The following is a 21219-nucleotide window of genomic DNA, read 5'->3' as shown; positions in this document are numbered from 1 at the left end:
CTGCCTTCTCTACCAGGTCTGAAGGTCAAATAAAATCTGCTATTGTCAAGAATCCCTCCCTTCAGCTTTCTCATCACCTAACCAAGAGAAATCAGCACCGCACAAAGGACATTTTTACCCACATGTGCATTCATTACATCGTCAGAAATGAGACAATACAACAAAAAACAAACCTCATGGAATGAAAAGAAAAACAGAGTGGTTCTTTTGTAGACTGCTCATCCTGCATCATATTCTTACCAAGATCTATTGGGCTGCTGATGTCCTGCAGCAGGCTGGCGAGCTGAGTGGCCTCCAGGTTGGTAAATGCTGCCTGGTACTGTGAGATCCACTGGTCCAGGTCAGCCAGTTTGCTCTGAATGGCATCCTGCACAGTCCGCTGCCGTGACTGCAGCTGAGTGTGTTCAGAATATCTGCAAAAAAACAGAGGGAGCCGTCAGGATATGGAGATATATATATATATATACATACATATATACATATATATGTGTGGTGCTGACTCAGACCTTTGCTCCAGCGTGAGGATGAGATGGTCAGGATGGTTCTCTGCTCCCTCCAGGAAGGCAATCTCCTCCTGTAGTTTGCCTTGCAGTTTCTCGCCCTGGAAAAGCAGCTCCTGCAGGACCAGGTACTCCTCCACAGCTTCTTCCACCTGTGGCAGCACTGCCAGCATTTCATCCCGGTTCTTAAACCAGTTCACCTGCACAGCAGCCACACACAGTGCAAGTCACACTCAGTATTCTCGTATGATTAGCTTCACTCCAAACGGTTCACATAAGAAAAAGAAAAGTCAGAATGCCTGGTGTTGATGTGAAATTAAACGTTAACAAACAAATAGAGTATATTGAGGGTGTGTGTTGAATTTCACCATTTAATCACATTGACGTGCACAGGTGTTACAGCTCCATGAGTTTTACTGTTAGACTTAAAACATTCATTATTCATCCTCCACATGACTGTCACCAATCCCAACTAACACAGGGCGACAGCTCAGAAGCCCATCACAGAGTGTCCAATTAACCTGTGCATGTTTTTGGACTGTGGGAGTAAACCAGAGAACCCGGAAAAAGCCCATGCCCACACGAAGAGAACAAGCTAAACCCCTACAGAGAAACCATCAAACAGGGTCGAGAATTGTACAACACCAGCTGATAATCTGTCATGACTGTACCTTAATCTCAGCCACTCTGGAGGAGAAGAGAGAGCGTGTGATGTCTCGCTCCATCTCCCTCTTGTTCTGCTTGCTGTCGGCCTGCTGTCCTCCTCCTCCTCCATAAACTGCACCAGCAAAGCCCACCTCACCCCCAGCAGTCCAGTCCACCAGGGGGTCATAGACAAAGGCTTCCAGCAGGGTCAGAAGCGTCTCTCTGCCCCGGCGCATCATTTGAACCACCTGAAATGAAACGACGTGACTCACTTGAGCAACAAAACAAAGTTCCTGTACACGAGCTGTGTGAAATGTGTGACATGACAGTGACCTGTTCACAGGACAGTCTGAAGATGCCCTCCACCCCAGTGACTCCCAGAGCAGTCTCAATGTTGTGGGTCATCCTGAATGGAACCTTCTCTGGCACCCGCAGGCTCTTGCCTAGTGACACAGGAAATAAGACAGTTATGATGGCAGATTATATATGTATACAATATATACATTAATGTTTTATAAGAACAAAATGGCTCACAGTCTAAAGGCTGATTTAAAATATATTGCTCAACACAGTGATAATAAACACCTCAAAATTTGAAAGAATAACATTTTCAATTTGTGCTTCGGCAAATGTTTTCAGTCATTTCAGCTGGAAAAGCAAATGTTGCCGGTTTCTCTGTAACTACACGAGAGGTCGATGTCAGTGGCTGAAGCCAATCTTTAAACATTTGTACACAAAATATTGTCCAACTCGTTTATCATCTCTCTAATTTGCATTTTGTGTATTTACCACTTTCAAATGAAAATAATGAAAAATGAACTTCCAGTTGCAAAACCTCACCACGGAAACTGAATAACCAATAACACTTTCTCTTAAACACCGACGAGAGGCGTCTGAATCCAGCTTCAGTACCCGACACAAGAGAAGAGATTTTGAAGTTACTTTTTACTGAAGACTGTTGCTCGACACAATCAAGAGAGTAAAGGGAGAACGATGATGATGAAGATGATCAATCTACATGAAGACACTGACTGTCAGTCAAAATATGACTCTATTCCAACACAAGACAATTCTATGGGTGTGACGTGAGGACAGTGTTGCACAAGAGTCTAAATCAGGCTCATTTGCTTTGTGTGTGCGTGTATATTCACAAAATGTCACTTTTGTAAACTTACCTTTTTCAAAGCATACATTGTAGTCGATGTGCACCACCTCTCCAGTGGTCATGTCAATCAACACATTGTCAAGGTGACGGTCCCCGAGGCCAATGATGTATCCTACCATTGACATGACAGCTGTGGATCTGGCATACGACTGCAGCGATGAAGAAAAGTCACAGAGAACAGTCAACATCTGTCACAGAACAGTCAACATCAGTCACAGAGAACAGTCAACATCAGTCACAGAGAACAGTCAACACCAGTCAACATCAGTCCCAGAGAACAGTCAACATCAGTCACAGAGAACAGTCAACACCAGTCAACATCAGTCACAGAGAACAGTCAACACCAGTCAACATCAGTCCCAGAGAACAGTCAACATCAGTCACAGAGAACAGTCAACATCAGTCACAGAGAACAGTCAACACCAGTCACAGAACAGTCAACATCAGTCACAGAACAGTCAACATCATTCACACAGAACAGTCAACATCAGTCCCAGAGAACAGTCAACATCATTCACAGAGAACAGTCAACACCAGTCACAGAGAACAGTCAACATCAGTCACAGAGAACAGTCAACATCAGTCCCAGAGAACAGTCAACATCAGTCACAGAGAACAGTCAACATCAGTCACAGAGAACAGTCAACATCAGTCACAGAGAACAGTCAACATCAGTCACAGAGAACAGTCAACATCAGTCACAGAACAGTCAACACCAGTCACACAGAACAGTCAACATCGATCACACAGAACAGTCAACATCGATCACACAGAACAGTCAACATCGATCACACAGAACAGTCAACATCAGTCACAGAGAACAGTCAACACCAGTCACAGAGAACAGTCAACATCGATCACACAGAACAGTCAACATCAGTCCCAGAGAACAGTCAACATCAGTCACAGAACAGTCAACATCAGTCACACAGAACAGTCAACATCAGTCCCAGAGAACAGTCAACATCAGTCACAGAGAACAGTCAACATCAGTCACAGAGAACAGTCAACATCAGTCACAGAACAGTCAACATCAGTCACAGAACAGTCAACATCAGTCACAGAGAGCAGTCAAACAGTCAACATCAGTCCCAGAGAACAGTCATCAGTCACAACATCAGCCCTTTTTAACAGAATGACGGTGACACATTTACTTCAAGTATCTCACGAGACTCGTTTAAAAAAGATGAACGTCTGTATTTAAACTTCTCCTTTTTCTAGCCGTGACAACCACTCACAGTGCTTGTTGGCCTCTTCTAACACGGTTGGTTACCTGAGTGACTCTCCACCACTCACTGGGCGTTGTGCAGGAACACCACAACTCTTTGGCCAGTAAGTTGGAGGGAGTAGAATCCATCAGCTCTTTCAGCACTTCCTTCATCACACTGAGAGGCCAGTCTCGCCGCGTCACATCAAGACTGAGCCCCACGGCCTTTAGTGCTGGACCAATGCGGCTGTAGTAGAGCTCACTAGGACGGGGTACTGGAGGAACCGGCTGTTGCTGGACAGAGTCTTGGGCCTGGGGGGGGATAAGTCTGTTTAGTTCTGGCAATAGAGCAATAAAGTAGAATGTGGATTAGCTACAGGAGAGGTGGTCTGAGAATAAGCCTGGTGACATGTTGATGTTCCTAAGTTTCAGTTCTCTGTGTGAGAACGTCACCTTCTGGGCTTGCAGCACAGCCTCTCTCTGCTGCCAGCGCTTGTAGAGGCCAAACAGTGGCGTCGCTCCATCCACCCACTGGATCAGACCAGATCGGGTACCAAGGGGGGTGACAGAGTAGTGGCGGGCGTGGAAGTGTGGCTGCTCCTGCTGGTTGATCTTAGTGAACATGGTGTTGACAATGGACAGGAACTGCATGATGCGCTCATCCAAATGCAAATCCTCCAGACCTGAGACGCACAAGATATCAACTCATTTGATATTACGGACACAAGACGGTGTTTGTTGTCTCTTTGGTGTTTTAAGGCACTTTTCATTTGTAACGTTGCATCACTGCCTTTTTTTATTTGGCATGGACACGACCACTTAGTCAAAATCTAAACCTGCGTAAGTCTATGAGCTGTGAATATGTCGACCTCTTTATCTCAGCATTACACAACTGCTCTGTGAAGAGAAAATGAAGTTTGTAAAGCTCATAAATACCTTAAATAAACTAGTTAAGACTTAGTGTGGGGACTTTATTCTACTGAGCTGAAAGTTTGGTTAGTTAATGTTCAAGAACATTTGTTAATTCCCCACTCATGTTCATTTCTGCGAGTTGGTCTCTTACCTTTAAATAGGTAAGGGTACTTGTGTCCATCTGATCCCTGGAAGAAGAGCTTCTTGGGCTTGGTCTTGGTGGGCAGGATGGTGATGGTGTTGCCAACGCTCTGTATGGTGACTGCGTCTGACGCAGACACCTCTCCTGGCAGAGCGATCTCTGTTGTGTTCATCGATGACAGACGAGGGCTGATCTCACTGAGATGAAGCAGGTAACTGGCTCGCTTCTGAGCTCGCTGCTGTAGGCTCATCATGATCTGACCAGGGCAAACACTAGAATCAAGCTTACAGACGATGTTTGCATGAATGTTTTATAGACACCAGCATTTACAGAATATAGGGCTTGCTCGTGAAAACCATCCTTTGATACTTAGCACCTACCGTGCTTGTTATACCGTTTACTATTTTAAAAGTAAGTCCAAGACTATCATCTAATTCTTGTCCTTGGATGGAAGAGAAAAAAGAAGATATATATGAACTAGAAGATGTCTAAGAAGTCATTTATGTTTAAAAGAAGACCAAGCACTTGAACCTGGTCAAGTATATTTAAGAGCAGAGCGATTTCCTATGTTAACTGTATCATCCTCATCTTCCTCGCTGCATTACCTCGGTGAGAATATCTATCACCAGATTCCCCTACACCTGAGATCACTGAGGATTAGCAGCTGCATCAGAAGCAACATTTCACTCTCCTTATTATAATACCATAAAAGATAGTGTTTGTTCAGGTTCAATTACTGAAGAGCTGTCGAGCCATGGGACATGTGCAGAGGGGCGGGACTTAAATGTGCACTGCTGTGGAGTGGCAACATTGACCTTCTGCATTTAGAGCATGTGCCACATTCTGTCACTCTTAACTTTTGTATAAAATCTTTTTTTCACCTCAAGTTCAGATTGTGTGAACTTCCTCAGGATTTTCCAGTCACTTCCGATCAATGAATATTATCTGGAGCGTTTTTCTATTATGGTCAATATTTATGACGATTTATGAGGAATATTTAGATGATTTGTCTCATGTCCTCACACAGAGACACTGAACACAGGAGCTCAGCTTCGCGGCTGAGACACAAATAGATTGCTGTCGTTGTTGTGGGCGAGTGCACCTGCAGTTGTAAAACGAATCAATGATTATTAGACTAAAACATTGAAATATGCTAATTCAGATTTGATCATGTACTCAAAACAGACGGAGCAACATAACGCAGACAAGTTAGCTTAGCGTGTTTATATGATATGTTTGTAGTCGAGCTGTGATATAAAAACTGTTGCTGGCAAACTTTGCATTTGACTTTTTTTTTTTTTTTTAAATCGCCATCTATTTTTGTAAAATGCTGCCACACTGTGACGCCTGTGGGTTGGGCTAATCCAAAATACTGAAAACAGGGGGGGGTGTTCTCTGAAGACACACTGTTACCTGTGGAAAAGGGGTGCACTGAAAACACCCCCATTAGCACTTGGTACATTCCTCCAGATTAAATCAAATTAGGTAAGCAGGTAAGCAAGGTAAGCAACTTTATTGTCATCATACTGGTATTGTACAACGAGATGTCGAGGTCAGATGGAGGGTTGATCAGAGTTGATCATAGACTGTATGAAATTAACACGGCAACAAGTCGAATTTGAGTCGAACCAGAACGTATCGACTCATAAATGGACCAGTCGACCGGGACTTTACAGCCCTAGTGCACTGGTCATACAGGAAGTACTGAAGTACTTTTTCATTAACTAGTCTAATGTAAGTTTGAGTGTGTCGCGTATAAAACAACGTCACTGCAGTTTCATGCAGTCGTGCTATAGTTATAGCTATAGGTACTATAGCTATATAAAACAATAACAGTCGAGTCGAGCCGTGCCGAGTCATGGTGCAACTGTGTAGTGGAAAAGCGTCATAAGTGAATCAAGGACATGTAGAGATACACACACACACACACACACACACACACACACACACCTGTTTGAAAGGAAGCCAGCTGCTGGCGGGGTTGGCGGGGTTGGCAGGGTTTCTCAGGCGCTCCAGGGCAGAGGTGATGGCATCACCATACGTCTGCTGGAACCATGTCTCATGTGGCGTCTCTGCTGGAGCTGCAGTGATGCTGCAGACATGATCCAGGGCAAAAACCACCGGACGCATCAGAGCGGAGTGCTTCTCACGCATGATGGCAATCTTTTCATCCCTGCAGCCCAAAAAATACTGCATGTGACACAAGGTTACTGGGAATACAGGGAAGCATTATTAAATATGATCGTGTTCAGTGGTTTACATACTGTACTATGTATATTGCTTAATCATTCACCGGACTACAACCCTACAAATTCACAGACTTTGTACATGTAAGAATTACAGGTTTGGTTTGAAGGCAAAGGGCGGTCACAACAAATGTTGTTATGTATTATAAATACTGTGGGAATTTTATATTTGTTAAAGCCTACAGTGCTTTAGTACAGCACTGTAGGTTGACTATAAACGTGGGAAATGTGAAAGAAATTCTTGAGTCATCAGTGTTGAGTAAATCATATCTTTACTGCATGCATGGATTTTTGCATGGAGGAGAGACACTGTCACCAAGGACGGTCTAAAATGGTCTCTCCCCTTCCTCCAAAAAGCTTCACCACTTATACACAAACATCAAAGTTACAAACAAGAATAGACACCATACCTAATGTTTACGACCCTAGTAGATGTTATCTAATGTTTACCCTAACAGATGCCATTATGTGCAACCCTTACGTTGACCTTTCCTGATGACCTTTCCCTATCATATAATCACCCCAGCATTCATTCACAGCTTGACTGTTAATTGTTGTCTTAGAACATTACAGGAAACAAGAAGAAAACCAGTTATTTCCCACAGAACGCAGCCAATGCCAAGTGAAATGTCAGGTTTTAAAGGTCCAGTGTGTAACATTTAGTTTATTGACAGATTGAATATCCTGCCCATGTACCCCAAGTCTGTTTGTGTACAAGTGTATAATCACAGTTCAATAAAAAACAATATAATAATACATTTATTTAATAATAAATGACAGCTTCTTTTATGGACTTTACTCACCTGCGCAGTGTGTTGTTGTTCTGCACTCTTTTGACCTCATCCTCCAGTTGCTGGATCCTGCGCAGCACGTGCATGTGCTGCTGCTGTAACACACCGAGCCACAGTTCGTCCCACAGTAACGTCACTCTCCGCAGCTCTGCCACCAGCTGCTGGACCTGGACAGAACATAGGAGCCATCAGAGCACAGACGGGTGCTGTCCCGATGAATCCACGTCTCAGGACTCTGTGGGCGTGTTCAAACCCTGCCTGACTGACAGCTTCCTCTGGGCTGTACTTGTAACACAGACGTTACAGATGTGCTAGAAAAAGTTCAACTTTTTAGTCTCTTGGCTCTTTGCCAATATCCGACAATATCTTCCAACACGTGTTGATAATATCGCACATCCCTTCTTGAAATGATAAAACCGAATGCAGTATCCTACCTGAAGCACCATGGTAGGGCTGGCTAAGGACAGCTTCTCCACAATCTGGCTATAGCAGTGCTGCATCATGGCTTGGTCTTGATTGGAGCAGTAGGTGCTCAGGTCTTCTGGAGCTCCTTCTTGACCAACTCCTTCAGACTGCTCCTCCACCTCCTCCTCCTCCTCTTCCTCCTCTTCCTCTCCCTGCATGCTGCCCAGGAAGGTGGGCAGAGCTGAGGGCAGTTTACTCCCTGTCAAACATCATGATCATTAAACATGTATTCAGTATTGACATGTCATTGCCATAGGTCACGAGAGTTCAAAAAAAGATCTGTTTGTATATTGCAGTTTTCTATTTTATAATCTCATCTCTCAAAAACCTGCGACAAGAAAACATGTTTCATTTCACTAACTTCCTGAATAGAAAGAAGCGCTTCTTCACAATAGAGCTGATCTGTTTGTCTGGAATCCATTTTCAAGGTTTGATGCAATGCTCTTGCTAAAGAGTGCGTAGCACTGAAAACATATGTCATGTTTTCTGAGAACAGAACGAAGCGGAAAGATATACAGACAAAACAGTAGCGGCCCAAGAATTGGACCTTGTGGCACTCCACAGGAGAACGTTGCAGAGGACACAAAACCATCCAGTCTGACCTGAACCACTCTGGTGCTGCAACACAGTGAGATCACAATGTTATGGTCCCGTGTTTCCCAAACATCAGCATCACCATGTTCTTACATGTTAGTGATTTTTTTGTTATAAGGAGAAACCTGAGGATATTCACACAAGAAGATGAAAAAAATCTTGTTTTAACTCTAAAATAATCCCAACACCAATAAACCAACTGTGGATTTATTTAGTTATCAATTATTGAAAATAGCTCAAATACACCTGCTAAATTTTGTGTGAAAGTCGTGTGTGAGATGTTCCCTAAAAGCATGAATGGGACATTTTCACTTAGTGAATAGAGAGATCATTTAAATCTGGAGAACACAGCACTGCAAAAACAAAAAGAGCTCACTCTCCAAGAAGGTCGCTCGAGACACTTTCAAAGGATTTAATCAAGGAGCTGCACATGGTGAAGTGAACAGAATACCTGCACTCTGAGCCTCTCCTCCAAGAGAGAGTGAGCCCACAATGGCTGGGTAGAGGATCAGATGAGGGGAATCCTGGGCCACTCGACACAGCAGGCTGCAGATACTCTGCCTGATATAAGCCTCTGGATGGTTGAGACGGGAAAAGAGCTGGGGAATGATTCCTGAGGAGGACACACAGCAATATAAATGATATTAAAGCATAAGCGTGCTCCAGCCATCACTCTGAGTGTCATTAAAAATGACTGACAACAGAAGCCCAGAAAATTACAGTCATTTCATTTTGGATCACATATAAAACATAAACTGTGACCAAAGCAAAAATGTTCACAATGTTTTGGACTTTTTTTTTTACAATCATCTGTGTAACTACTAATATTATTTACATAGATTATAATCATACCAAAAATACACACAAAAACACACAAGAACAGTTAAATGCTGAAAGGCTAATGGACTAGAAATTATAATAAAATGACTCTCCACGTTTATAGCATCTAAAGGTCCCAACACAGAAATGACTGATCTCGACAGACATTAAGGTAAAAACTTGCATATCTAAGTATATAATTAAACATTAAACTCAGGAAACAAAGAAGTCATGGGTGAGTATGACAAACCTCTCCAGGGTGCAGTAGGGGTCGAGGCCAGGCCCAACTCAAGTCCTTCCCTCAGTTCACCGGCATGTTTAACCAGCAGACGCAGGAGACGTAGCGTTGCCATGACAATCACATCGTCATTGCTCTGTTTGCTGTTGTGACAGGACAGCAGGAGCTTTGGGTCATCCTCATCTATAGGAACCTAAAATATACAACAGACACACAGCGTGAAGGACCGGACGCAAAGACCAGCTGAGGTCTACAACATCGCTTCCCACACTGAATCTCACCTGTCCTGCATTCAACTTGAGGAAGGTGAAATATGCTTGGCAGGAGACCTGGTAGAGTCCGAAGATACGGTCCACCACCTGTCTCCAAACTCGAATCAGACCATCTGTGACAGGCTGACCCGCATCCACGAGCCAGGGACACGAAGCAGTGAGCTGCCGTGCAATTATGTCCACCATGTCGTCTTCATCGTCCTCCTGCTGCAGAGCCATGTCCTCATCCTGATACACAACACAATAGACTCAATTATGTATCATAGTTATGTGAAAACTGGCACAACCACAATCTGGAGAACCCCGGACAATTATTTGGGAAAGGTAAGCAACACATCTTCTGACAAAAAATGTTGCACACCCTACATTTGAGAGTCTGTTTAAAATAGTAATATTTGTAAAGACTTTAAATGACCCTTCTTCCATCAGCTTATTAGCTCCATACCACTCTGTTTCCTAGTATAGAGCCCTGGACTTCACATGACTGGGTTTCTAAGAAACGCCATGTTGGCAGCCCGAGATGCACTAAACTGCACACGTTAAATCCACAGAGATTTACTGATATATCACAACACTCAGCTGGAGAGGACATTATTCCAGACCTGCAGTATCCTGATCAACTTTCCTTCATCTTACTCCAGAGAGTCACTGAAAGTTTACAAGCACCTGGAGGGAACATGAAAGGAAAGCTGAAGCTAACAGAGGAGATCTATCTAAATTCTTAGACTTCTTAAATGTCAGCTTTATCTGCATTTGCACAGATTTTCTCTTCTGTTCCTTGTTCCTTGTTCCTGTGATATCCACATTTGGACGATGCCATTTCAAATGAGTTATTATAAGTTTGATGCATCACCAGCTGAACAGTGTCTTCAGTGCTCTGCCGCTGTTGTAGCTCACAGGGAAACCGACCTGAGCTTGGTGGCTCCTCAAGCTCTGGCTTGTCACTTGCATTCTCCATACAAGGCTCGTCTGTGCTCACATTAAACCAGCATGCTGCACGCAGACGGAGCTGTGATGTTGATGGACCACGTGCACGCAGACGGAGCTGTGATGTTGATGGACCACGTGCACGCAGACGGAGCTGTGATGTTGATGGACCACGTGCACGCAGACGGAGCTGTGATGTTGATGGACCACGTGCACGCAGACGGAGCTGTGATGTTGATGGACCACGTGCACGCAGACGGAGCTGTGATGTTGATGGACCACGTGCACGCAGCAATAGCAGAACAGAGCCTTCACACATGCAGTGCAATCCCTTTCTGTCGGTTCCGTTAGCATTAGCGTGTTTCCCGGTGAACATATTTTGAAAATGTAAACGCATACCCAAGATTTGTTTGGTACAAGCATGTTCGGTACACACAGGAAGTGATTCAGTCACTGATGACAGTATTGTTGGACACAATGTTACATTGTTTCTATTTAACATTTTAAAAGTTATGTGCTGCAACCTTTAGTGACTTTGATGTTCGAAAAATGTTTGTAAAACAGACATTTGTGGAAATAAAGGATGTTACAGAAGTTCAGATAAACAAAAGTTAAACCAGCTACCTGTATGCCAGTAGGTCGACACATGGCCTGTCCAAGAATGCTTAAGATGGTCTCCTTGTCTTCTTCACTGGTGGTTTCAGGTAACAACTCCTCTACCTCTTTTTTCTCCACAGGAAGCAGAGGCAATCCTTCCCCTTGGCTATTGAGGAAAAAACATCATCAGCACAAATACAGTGCACTGTTTATTGTGATTGTGATTACTATGAAAATATAAAACATAAATCATTCCAACACTTTTATACCATTATCACTTCCTACAGCATGAAAAATGAGCAGGGAGTTACATCTTTACCTTCTGAAACTTGTCTGGTAAAATACTGGTTCCACTAACCTGGCATTATCCACCACCTTCCTGCCCCAGCGGTAAGCCCAGCTGGCCAGGGCTGCCCAGGATTTGGCCACCTCTGGAGCCAGGCTGGTGGAGAGCTGGTAGATTTGGCCCAATACGAAGTCTGGCTCCCCAACACCCACACTCACTGCACAGAAAGATTAAAATGGAGCTGCAATTCTGCATGACAACGCAATCTACTCATGTTTGAAAAGCCGAGATCGATGGAAAAGACCATGTAAGAAGCTTATTCTAAGGAAAAAGACGTTTCTGATCCACCTTATTGTCAAATTTAAATAAGTTATCAACAATAACCAGTAAATGTTGAAATCCGGGGTTTTCCACCACTGAATAAGGTCTCGTGTCTAAACTCTACACACTCAATTCTATAGTGCAAGTTATGAATTTTGAGGAAGTTTCACTCCAAATGAGGACGGAATAGTAGCCTATAGTTAGTTTGGTCTATGTCCTTACACTGCATGCATAGTCCTGTGCTATGCTATGCTACATGTGCATAACACAGCTTACACGCCGTGGTTTTCTTGTTGACAAAACTCACAGGGAGCGTAAAACATTTCCACACCGGTGATTTCAGAGAAGTGGGAGTGGGTTCTAGTTTGGTCAGTGTGCAACCAGCAGTTATGATTAGTTTAATAATAGTTAGTTGGCAGCAGTTTGAGTTACACGGAGGAGGTGACGTGTACACTGTACACCTCTGACACGGTTTCCCCCCCTCTGGCATGCATGCAGGACGTCAAACTGGGGGCGTGGTTGATTCCTCAATTCCACCTTTGCTTTCAGAAGGTCGAGATTGTGACATCATTTCAATCAACATTCAATTTATTTTCTCCATCCCCAATATGAACACATCCGAATGTGCAAATTTTGCTTGGACCACATATGTGTTCTATGAATCCAAACGTTACCTGAGGTCTCCGAGATAATGTGGGGGATGCCGTGGTCCTCAAGGGGAAGCTCCAGCAGGGCTGCGATATTCCGGCTCAGAGTTGACATACTGCTTACAGCGTTGGAGGAGTTTACTGTTCCCGACTTCTTCACCACCTAGACACAAACGTAACCTTTAAAACAGTGGCCTCAACTCAAAACGAGCTGAGGGCGGGCAAACTGCTCGTCTGGTCAGGAAAAGTCCAACAGATCAAGAAAAATTAACTGATCAGTAACTAAAAATCTTAATTCCATCTTGATAACCCGCCATGATGTTGTAATTAAAATATTTCAAAGTAAAAGCCAAATGAAGCTGTAAATAACAAAGATGGGTTCTCTGGCTAAACTGTCCCAGGTGCACCCCACCTATGTCAGCTGAGACCGGCATGCCCCCGTGACCCTCAGGTGGAGGATAAAGTGGTAGAAGATGGATGGATGAACATGTAGACACTTTTAATTAAAACATTAGACAATGTTGTATACTGTTCATTGTAAAGAAATATTTTCATGAGTTTGAGACCCCTGCTTTAAAAAGATTTCCTTAATTTCTTCACTGATAATATAATACCACCACAGCCAGTATGAAGCAGAACAATGTTAACATTGGTAACACTTTAGATTAGGGAACACATATTCACTATTAACTAGGTGCTCACTAACACGCATAAACAGCAGACTAGCCCTTTATTAATGATTATAAAGCACGTATTAGCACCTTATTCTACCTCTATTACAACATGAATTAAGATTTTTATACATGCTAATACATGCTTAATAATTACTAATAAAGGTCTGGTATACTACTTATATACATGTTAGTAAGCACCTAGTTAATGGTGAATATGTGTCTAAAGTAGTCTAAAGTGTTACCTTAACATTTTAGGCCATTTACAGGGTCATCATTTAAATTTCAGGGTCTTTTTGAAATCAATTTCAAAAGATTAAGGTGAAGCTTGCACACCTGTTTAAGCTGAGACGCCATGTCCTTCCAGTCAGCCAACAGCCATTTGCAGAGTGTCAGCAGTGAGCGGCAGGCAGCGCCTTCATTCTTCTCCACGTGGCAGTAGGACAGAGCAGCTCCACTCAGCATCTCCATTGCTGCCATGGACTGGCCTGTGGACGCAGAGGCAGACACTGTGATGCAGGCGGCTCACGACATGTGTCAATATGCTCCAAACCACTGAGGGACGTACAAAATACTACTAAACTAATCTGTGGTGATGACATCACACATCCTTGGCTGTGGCATTGCTTCGATGAGCTTCTGCAATGTCCCAAGATTGCTCTGGACAGATGTGATGGCAATTCCTAACTAGGGCAGCAATGGCTCATCAATTACTAAATGAAAAGGCAACTATTTTGACACTTTATTAATCAGTGGGAGTGTTTTTCAGTAATAGGTCAAGCTCTCTTCATTTCTCAGCTTATTAAATGTGTAAATATGGTTCATTTGCTCAATATGACAAATGGACCTAACAACTAATCAATTAAATAAAGTCTAAGCCAAAAACTGCCATTCTATTTCATCACATTGGCCTTTGAACGGCTTGTGCTCCTCACCTGCAGTTCTGAGGACTTTGGCTTTTTCGATCTGCAGCTCTGCTCCCCATTTCTCTGCCAGCATGCCGTCCAGAGACAGACGCCTGAAGGCCTGGCTCAGATCATCCGGCTGATTGTCTTCTCGTGTCCCGTCAGCACACTGGCTGAGAAGACGGGAGGCCAGGGCGATGTTGCCTTTCTTCCGGGCAAATTTAACAGCTGTCAGACAAAGCTCAACTAGATGACCGTCCATGGAGGAGGAGCAACCTGAAGAATGAAGAAACGGAAACATCTCAGCATGAGTCCGAGTTGGAAGTCAAAACCCTTATTTTACCAAACGTGCAAAATGTTCGGTCCCACAAGATATCTTATTACAACTATGACATATGTAAATGTGTAGCAGAGAGTATTCATGTCTGGAGCAGAGGGTCTGGGCACAGTTTTTGTAGCTAGCATTTGTGTTTGAGTGTAATAGTGTTTGCAGTGTTCACAGGAAGAGACTTCTGAACATTCCACCCTCTCTTCATCACAGTTCAGAATGTCCATTACACAGCGACAAAGTTTCCACTTTAATGCAGAAAAGAAGCAGTTAGTAATGAGCTGCTTGGCTGTAGAGGACTCTGGAGTTGCTTCCAAAGAAAATTAGGATGAACGGCTCCACAAGCCTTAGCTGTGAAATTCATCTCAGTTGAAACTCCGACGTTGAAACTGGGCGTGACTTCACCCAAAGTTCACAGCATTCCAGCTGAGAAGTCATCGTCAGCAACATCGGTCGATAACAATAATTTTTTTGATGTGTGTGTGTGGGCAGGGTTGGTGGTTGGGGGGGCTTCATTGAAAAAAGGTTGGGAACCACTGCTCTGTATAGTATTTTGTGTACAAAAACAATACAGCAACATGTCTACGGACAAAAATAAAACTTTTCCTGTGAAACAAAGGAGCCAGAAGCACTGAACGGTTAAAGCAGCAGTGTTCGCATCTTGGAAGTCCAAATAAAATACTGTTAACATTTCAGTCACAGGTCATGAACCTTTGAGTTGATGGAGGAGTTGTCTCTGGAACATGGTGTATCTGAGGGCCTGGAGGAAAGGCTGCACGTCCTGCTGCTTACAAGAGTTCAGAACTTCACTGCTTAGAGGAATCACACAGTCCTGCAGAGGACACGGACACACAACATACATGTCATTCATCTTTTATGTCAGAACAATCTACGAGGTTATTTGTATTCTTTGTTTTACAAAGAGTGCTGGATCTTCAATTAGTTGAATACTTTTACAATTGACCACCTCGAATGAACTAGACATACTTCCTGTCCAGTCAGCGAGTTCTCCAGGGTGGCAGTGCAGTGGAGTTGCAGGGTGGGTAAAGTGGGCAGGCTGTCGGACAGTGTGAGGGTGGACAGACGAAGAGGACCCAAGCAGATCCGTCCAGTCTGTTTCAGGCAGCGAACCAATGTGCTGGAACATAACACAAAAACTTTGTTTCTCTATTCAAATACTCATTCCATAGCATCACTGAATGTGATCGAGGACTTAGCCACGTCCTGCAGGCGTGTCAGAGGGGAAAAGGCACAGTGTGTTGTGGTTGTAGCCACTGTAGCACGACTACACGTTACCTCCTCCCGCTAACCCCCAATCTGCTGTCAACTAATAGTAACCATCCTAACTGCTAATTTACGATAATTAACTAGTTAATTTCCTGCCAAGTGTGTGAGGGAGAGCTATCGGAGGCCCTTCCTTCAGCACACCCAGTCACCACTGTGGCAGCTCTGCGACGGCTCTGTAGCCCATTAACAAGCAAAGTGGTTGTTGAAAAGATTTTGAAGTTGTACTAAAAAAGGTTTAATGGTGGTTTGTTGTACTCACTCTGGATTGGCTGAGGTCTTGAGCTCCTGCTGTTGACTGGCTTTGGTCATGGCACTGACAGCAGTCCGAAGGAGCTGCACCTCGATGGCTCTGTGCAGCTCAGTGGGATCAGGACTCATCGATGGCAGGAGCCGCTTCAGATCTGACACACAACAGCAAAACTAATGAATCACTCAAACTTAGAGTATTCATTTTAATTAGGGCCGTCAAAGTCTCTACGTGTAGTTCTGTTTAAAAATAAAGATGCAATTAAATAATGGTGTCTGAAATGCACACGTCTGAATATTTACTAATTTGAGATTAAAATTTCAAATTTAAGATTAACGAATTTCAAAATGTGAGATCATTTTTATTTATTCATTTATTTTAATCTATTGACAGCCCTAATTTTATTTAGAGATTGAGCAATTAAACTGTATTCAAATATAATGCTTGTTTTTAACAAAATCAAAGCTTTTCTTCTTTTTCCGATTAATATCAAAGTTTAAAATAGTGAGATACTGAGTGAAAGAAATCTAAAACAAGGAGCTCCTTGGTGCAGGGCTGATAAATATTTAAGTTAAAAAGCCTTTATTAGTAGAGCTAATGTATTACAACATTTGCAACTATGCACCAATGTGTAAACTCCGGCCTCGTGGACAGACCACACGAGGGGCAACCAGAAAGTAAACGACATTCAGTACTGTGCAAAAGTCTCAAGGCACCAGCAGCAATGATGCATTGATGCATTGATGCATTGATGCAGTCTATAGCATTAACCAGCGGTCAATTCTTTTGAACTTCTCCTCAACAACAGTGCCTTCACAGTGCATGTGTGGTGTGTTACCTAGCTTGTCCTTGCTGCTCAGTGAACTGTAGTCCTCTCCTGGCAGAAGCTCCAGCTGAGCCCCACACTCGGCCAAGTCTCCGTCCTCAAAGCGGCTCAGAGCCTGAATGTAGTTGAAATCTGTCCTCAGGTTGATGTTGACTGGACTGGTGGAGTTCTGTTTGAGGGAATTGATGGTGGCCTGCCACTCCTTCACCGAGGCCCAATCACAGAGAGCCACGTAGCACTGACATACATTGTTGGCCAGGAAGTTGATCACCTCAGGAGAACACTCGCTGGATTTCAGCAGCACAGTCTTCCTACTGTCACCTTTTCAAAGAGAGCCCAGCCAAAAACCAGGTACATCACAACTGAGACGCAACGACTTCGAGCGGTACATTTCATATGGTGTATGATGTTTGTATGACACATTGTGTCTCACATACATCTGACTGCACAAGCCGACACAAACTCTGCCTTAGCCACTTCAAAAAGGCTCACCTCATAAAATCTACATTCACCACTTTATCTCGCAGTTAAACAGCCTTTTTCAACGGAGAACATATGTTTGTGTTAATCTACCTCACACCTGCTAAGTGTTTTCAGCTCATGTGAACCTGCTGGACCTGTTGCTGTCTTTAGGGACGGGACTTTTTTTTGACAAAACGACCGACAATCGACACGCGCTCACCTCGACAAAAAAATAGAGAGTCGAAATGTCTACAGTGTAGAATATTTTCCATCCTCCGCTTTACGGCTGACAAATATTCGACACGCGAGTCTCGACGATCGACTCGTTCCCATCCCGAGCTGTGTTGCTTGGTAGGTTTGTGTCACTGAGGTAAAAATTCCAAACTTATGAACAGATGGAACAGAGGATCAACAGATTGTGTATGTCGAGACATAAAACTGCAATTTTCTCAAAGTCCAATGGTAAGATAAAGTGGCAGACACATTCTTCTAGATGAACCTACAATCTGTTCTCCTTTGTGCAAAGGCTGCGCACAGTGATGAAACATGTCTGTATGACACTGGTTATATGTCAGCTCCTTACACAACCACACGTCAGAACAGCCTGATATATTATAAATGTGAATATGAGAAGAACTCTTTCAGCTACTGCATTAAACACAGGTGGTTACCGTTGTTGTGCTTGGGACTGCTTGTGTTGCTGGAGTTCTTTATGCTGCAGGTCATCCCTGTGGCCGCTGACAGCTGATCTTGATATTCCAGAGCGGCCTTCTCAAACCTGCACGTACACACAATTACTACTGAGAGGAGGACAACCAAACAAATGAAACAAGGACCAAGGCAACTATTTTGATGTTGTTGTTGCTTACCGGCCCTCAGCCTGCAGAGCGACTGATGACAGCCAGCCCAGACTCCTCCCTGTGGTGGACAGGCTCCAGGCTGTGAGGCCTTGGATCGCCTCAGGACAATGCAGCTCACACAGAGCCTCCACCAGCAACATCAGAGGAACCTCCACCTCTGGTATCTGACAAGCACACAGAAACAAGCCGATCAGCTATTCACATGTGATATGACACACACACACACTGCACTTGAATTTACAATGTTTTATACAGCGGTTATTTACTTGCATTCCTGAACAGAACACTGTTTTAGTGGTTGAATGTTATGTTTGATTAATTCTGACTTCTCAGAGAGGTCCAGGTATAAGAAGGTGAACACACACACACACACACACACACACACACACACACACACACACACACAGACAGACACACACAGCTTGAAATAACACTGTACTTACCTGGGTGCTACTGTATTTAATCTCTGCAAGGAGGTCAAAACCATGACGGACAGTCACAGCAGGCTGTCCAGATAGGAGACCAACCCGCATCAGTGCAAGGCGGATCCTGGTCAGCCAGTCTTGGCATGTCTGCCGATTAGTGTAGAAGAACGTCCTGATTCCCTGTGACAAAGAAAAGGAGGGATTTAAATAATCATGTATACTCAGGCGAGTGAATGTCACAACAGGGATTTGTTTTTTTTTGTTATTAGTTTTTAGTTGCACACCTTTGGGGGGGCAGTGAGAGCGTTGGCACAGCCCTCATACGCGTTGTACATGAGCTTCTCCAGGTTCTCCAGGTACTGAAGCAGCAGAGCGAGGCGAAGCTGGTTAGAATGGTGACCATCGCTGTCACTACCAACACCAGCCCACGCACCCACTTCCTGCTCTGGGTTCAGACTGTGGGCAGCCAGACTACGGATTATTCCTGTCACAAAGACACAGGAGAAATATCCTTTGGTTTCAGCTTCTTGAGAGTGAATATTTTCTGCTTTCCTTGCTTCGTATAACAAAGAAAGTCAATTAAAACTGAACAATTTTGGTTCATTTGAAAACATCATTTTGAGGTTTGAAAGACACGTTCATGAAAAGCAAGTCGGTGTGGACACAAACTGGATCTCATCCGTTTACCCTCAATGGTCTGGAATGTGTCCTGAGCTCGACCCAGCGGTGTTCGCAGCTTTGACAGGACTGTGAACTGTGCAGCCTCCCACACGGCCCACTGCCACAGCACCACCTCAGTTTTCAACAGAGCCCGCGGCACCACGTCCGGCCTGCTGACATCACTTCCTCCTCTGGCATCTCGCTTCTCCAGCCGCTGGCAGCTGAAGTACAGACGCTCCATCCAGGGATCTTTCCTGGAGTCCACAAATGTGACAGTGAGAAAGTGTGTGCAGCCATCATGAGGTAAATACAGACAGCTTTCATTTGGTGGACTATAAAACATCTGTGCATGCGCACACAGGACTGGAAACCAAAAAACAGAGTCATCGCTCACTGACACGTACCCTCCACGGTGCAGGACCCCATATAAGATGAAGCTGATGAGGTCACTGAAGTCCTGGGGGTGGAAGGTGCTGCTTGGTGCTTGGTTCATGTGGTGGCGGATGGCCACTGAAATCTCCCTCATTTCAGGGTGACTGTGGTTACTGTGAACAAACACAATTATACACATCTCATTAGAGACAAAGACAAAGGTGTGGACATTGTACAGGAATACAAATACCTGGGAATACACACCGACAATAAACAACACTAACAACAGGACCAGAGTTGTCTCTATTTTCTCCTTCAACATCTGCCGGACTATGAGTCTGTGTGATCCTCTATGCTGTTGCATGCTGGGGCAGCAGGCTGAGGGTAGCGGATGCTAACAGACTGCTAACAACAAGCTGTACCACAGAGCCAGTGACGTGGTGTGAGTGGAGCTGGAGGACAGTGTCTCCCACACACACACTCTATGACACACTGGTGTCACACACAGGAGCACATTCAGTAGAAGACTAGATTATCCATTCAATACTGTATATGTTGTACATATTTATATTTTGGTGTTTACTCTTCTCTTTTATTATTCTTATTTATTCCTATCCTTTTTTACACACTCTTTGAATGGGTGCAGCTTTAAAACAAGAATTTCACCCCAGGATCAATAAAGTGACAGGCAAAGCAGTTCTCTTTGGTGTACTGAGGACTCACTACACCAGAGTCCTCTGTTAAATACTGAGATTTTAGACAGTAGACAGCTCAGATCACTTGGGATACCAAAACAGTACCAGGTATTATCCCTAAAGAACCCAAACCCAAAACAAGTAGAGTTGAGTCAAGTCGTGCTAGAACTGCATAATAGAAAAGTTCTCCATATGTGGAGAACAGATTGTATTTCCTGTAGCAGCACGACCGGCAGTAAACTGTCTTACCTCAGAGCCACATCAAGAGGGATTGTCCTGAGCAGCTTTCCATAGGCTTGCCTCACCCTCACTGCTGAGTGGACCAACTGTACTCTGCACACGTCCAAACACCTAACAGACATGACAAACATTACAAAGGTTTCAATCCATGCCAAATCAAACATGCTACATACTGTTTACAGCAGTTTACATGTAGGATTGTTGGGCTGGGTTTGGTTACATCAAATGACCTGATTTCCACTTTTTAATAACAACACATTATAACAATGTAAAATCACAAAAATAACAAGTAGAAACTGAGAAGTAATTGACCTAGTGTAGCAGAGTTGACTAATCACGACAGTGAACTCAGTGGATGCTATGCTCCAAACGCCACAATGCTTGAATGATGTAAACAGTTTAACAAGAGTTGATTAAGAAGAACTGATGGTCGTTTACAGTCAATCTGAGATGATGTCATCAGTGCT

At 43.8% G+C, this 21219-nt stretch overlaps 1 protein-coding gene across 1 annotated transcript in view; it reads right to left on the bottom strand.

Annotated features, from left to right (window-relative positions):
• smg1 (SMG1 nonsense mediated mRNA decay associated PI3K related kinase) overlaps positions 1-21219 on the bottom strand; it is a 51251-nt gene that overhangs the window by 15083 nt on the left and 14949 nt on the right. Inside the window, exons 18-47 of the mRNA XM_058652800.1 lie at positions 20762-20863; positions 19850-19990; positions 19473-19699; positions 19070-19269; positions 18804-18965; positions 18370-18524; positions 18172-18278; positions 17051-17359; positions 16225-16366; positions 15666-15816; positions 15390-15510; positions 14381-14626; positions 13782-13933; positions 12802-12937; positions 11879-12023; positions 11548-11686; positions 10006-10224; positions 9737-9917; positions 9119-9280; positions 8043-8272; positions 7621-7775; positions 6522-6744; positions 4581-4827; positions 3971-4200; positions 3584-3829; positions 2321-2459; positions 1479-1588; positions 1172-1393; positions 507-700; positions 241-413 (exon numbers count right to left, since the gene is read on the bottom strand). Coding sequence (XP_058508783.1) covers positions 241-413; positions 507-700; positions 1172-1393; positions 1479-1588; positions 2321-2459; positions 3584-3829; positions 3971-4200; positions 4581-4827; positions 6522-6744; positions 7621-7775; positions 8043-8272; positions 9119-9280; positions 9737-9917; positions 10006-10224; positions 11548-11686; positions 11879-12023; positions 12802-12937; positions 13782-13933; positions 14381-14626; positions 15390-15510; positions 15666-15816; positions 16225-16366; positions 17051-17359; positions 18172-18278; positions 18370-18524; positions 18804-18965; positions 19070-19269; positions 19473-19699; positions 19850-19990; positions 20762-20863 — 5366 coding nt within the window. The remainder of the gene's footprint in view (positions 1-240; positions 414-506; positions 701-1171; positions 1394-1478; positions 1589-2320; positions 2460-3583; positions 3830-3970; positions 4201-4580; positions 4828-6521; positions 6745-7620; positions 7776-8042; positions 8273-9118; positions 9281-9736; positions 9918-10005; positions 10225-11547; positions 11687-11878; positions 12024-12801; positions 12938-13781; positions 13934-14380; positions 14627-15389; positions 15511-15665; positions 15817-16224; positions 16367-17050; positions 17360-18171; positions 18279-18369; positions 18525-18803; positions 18966-19069; positions 19270-19472; positions 19700-19849; positions 19991-20761; positions 20864-21219) is intronic.

This window comes from Solea solea, chromosome 16 (assembly GCF_958295425.1).
Source record: "Solea solea chromosome 16, fSolSol10.1, whole genome shotgun sequence".
Lineage (NCBI taxonomy): Eukaryota > Metazoa > Chordata > Actinopteri > Pleuronectiformes > Soleidae > Solea > Solea solea.
This window is presented reverse-complemented; position numbering and strand designations above follow the sequence as displayed.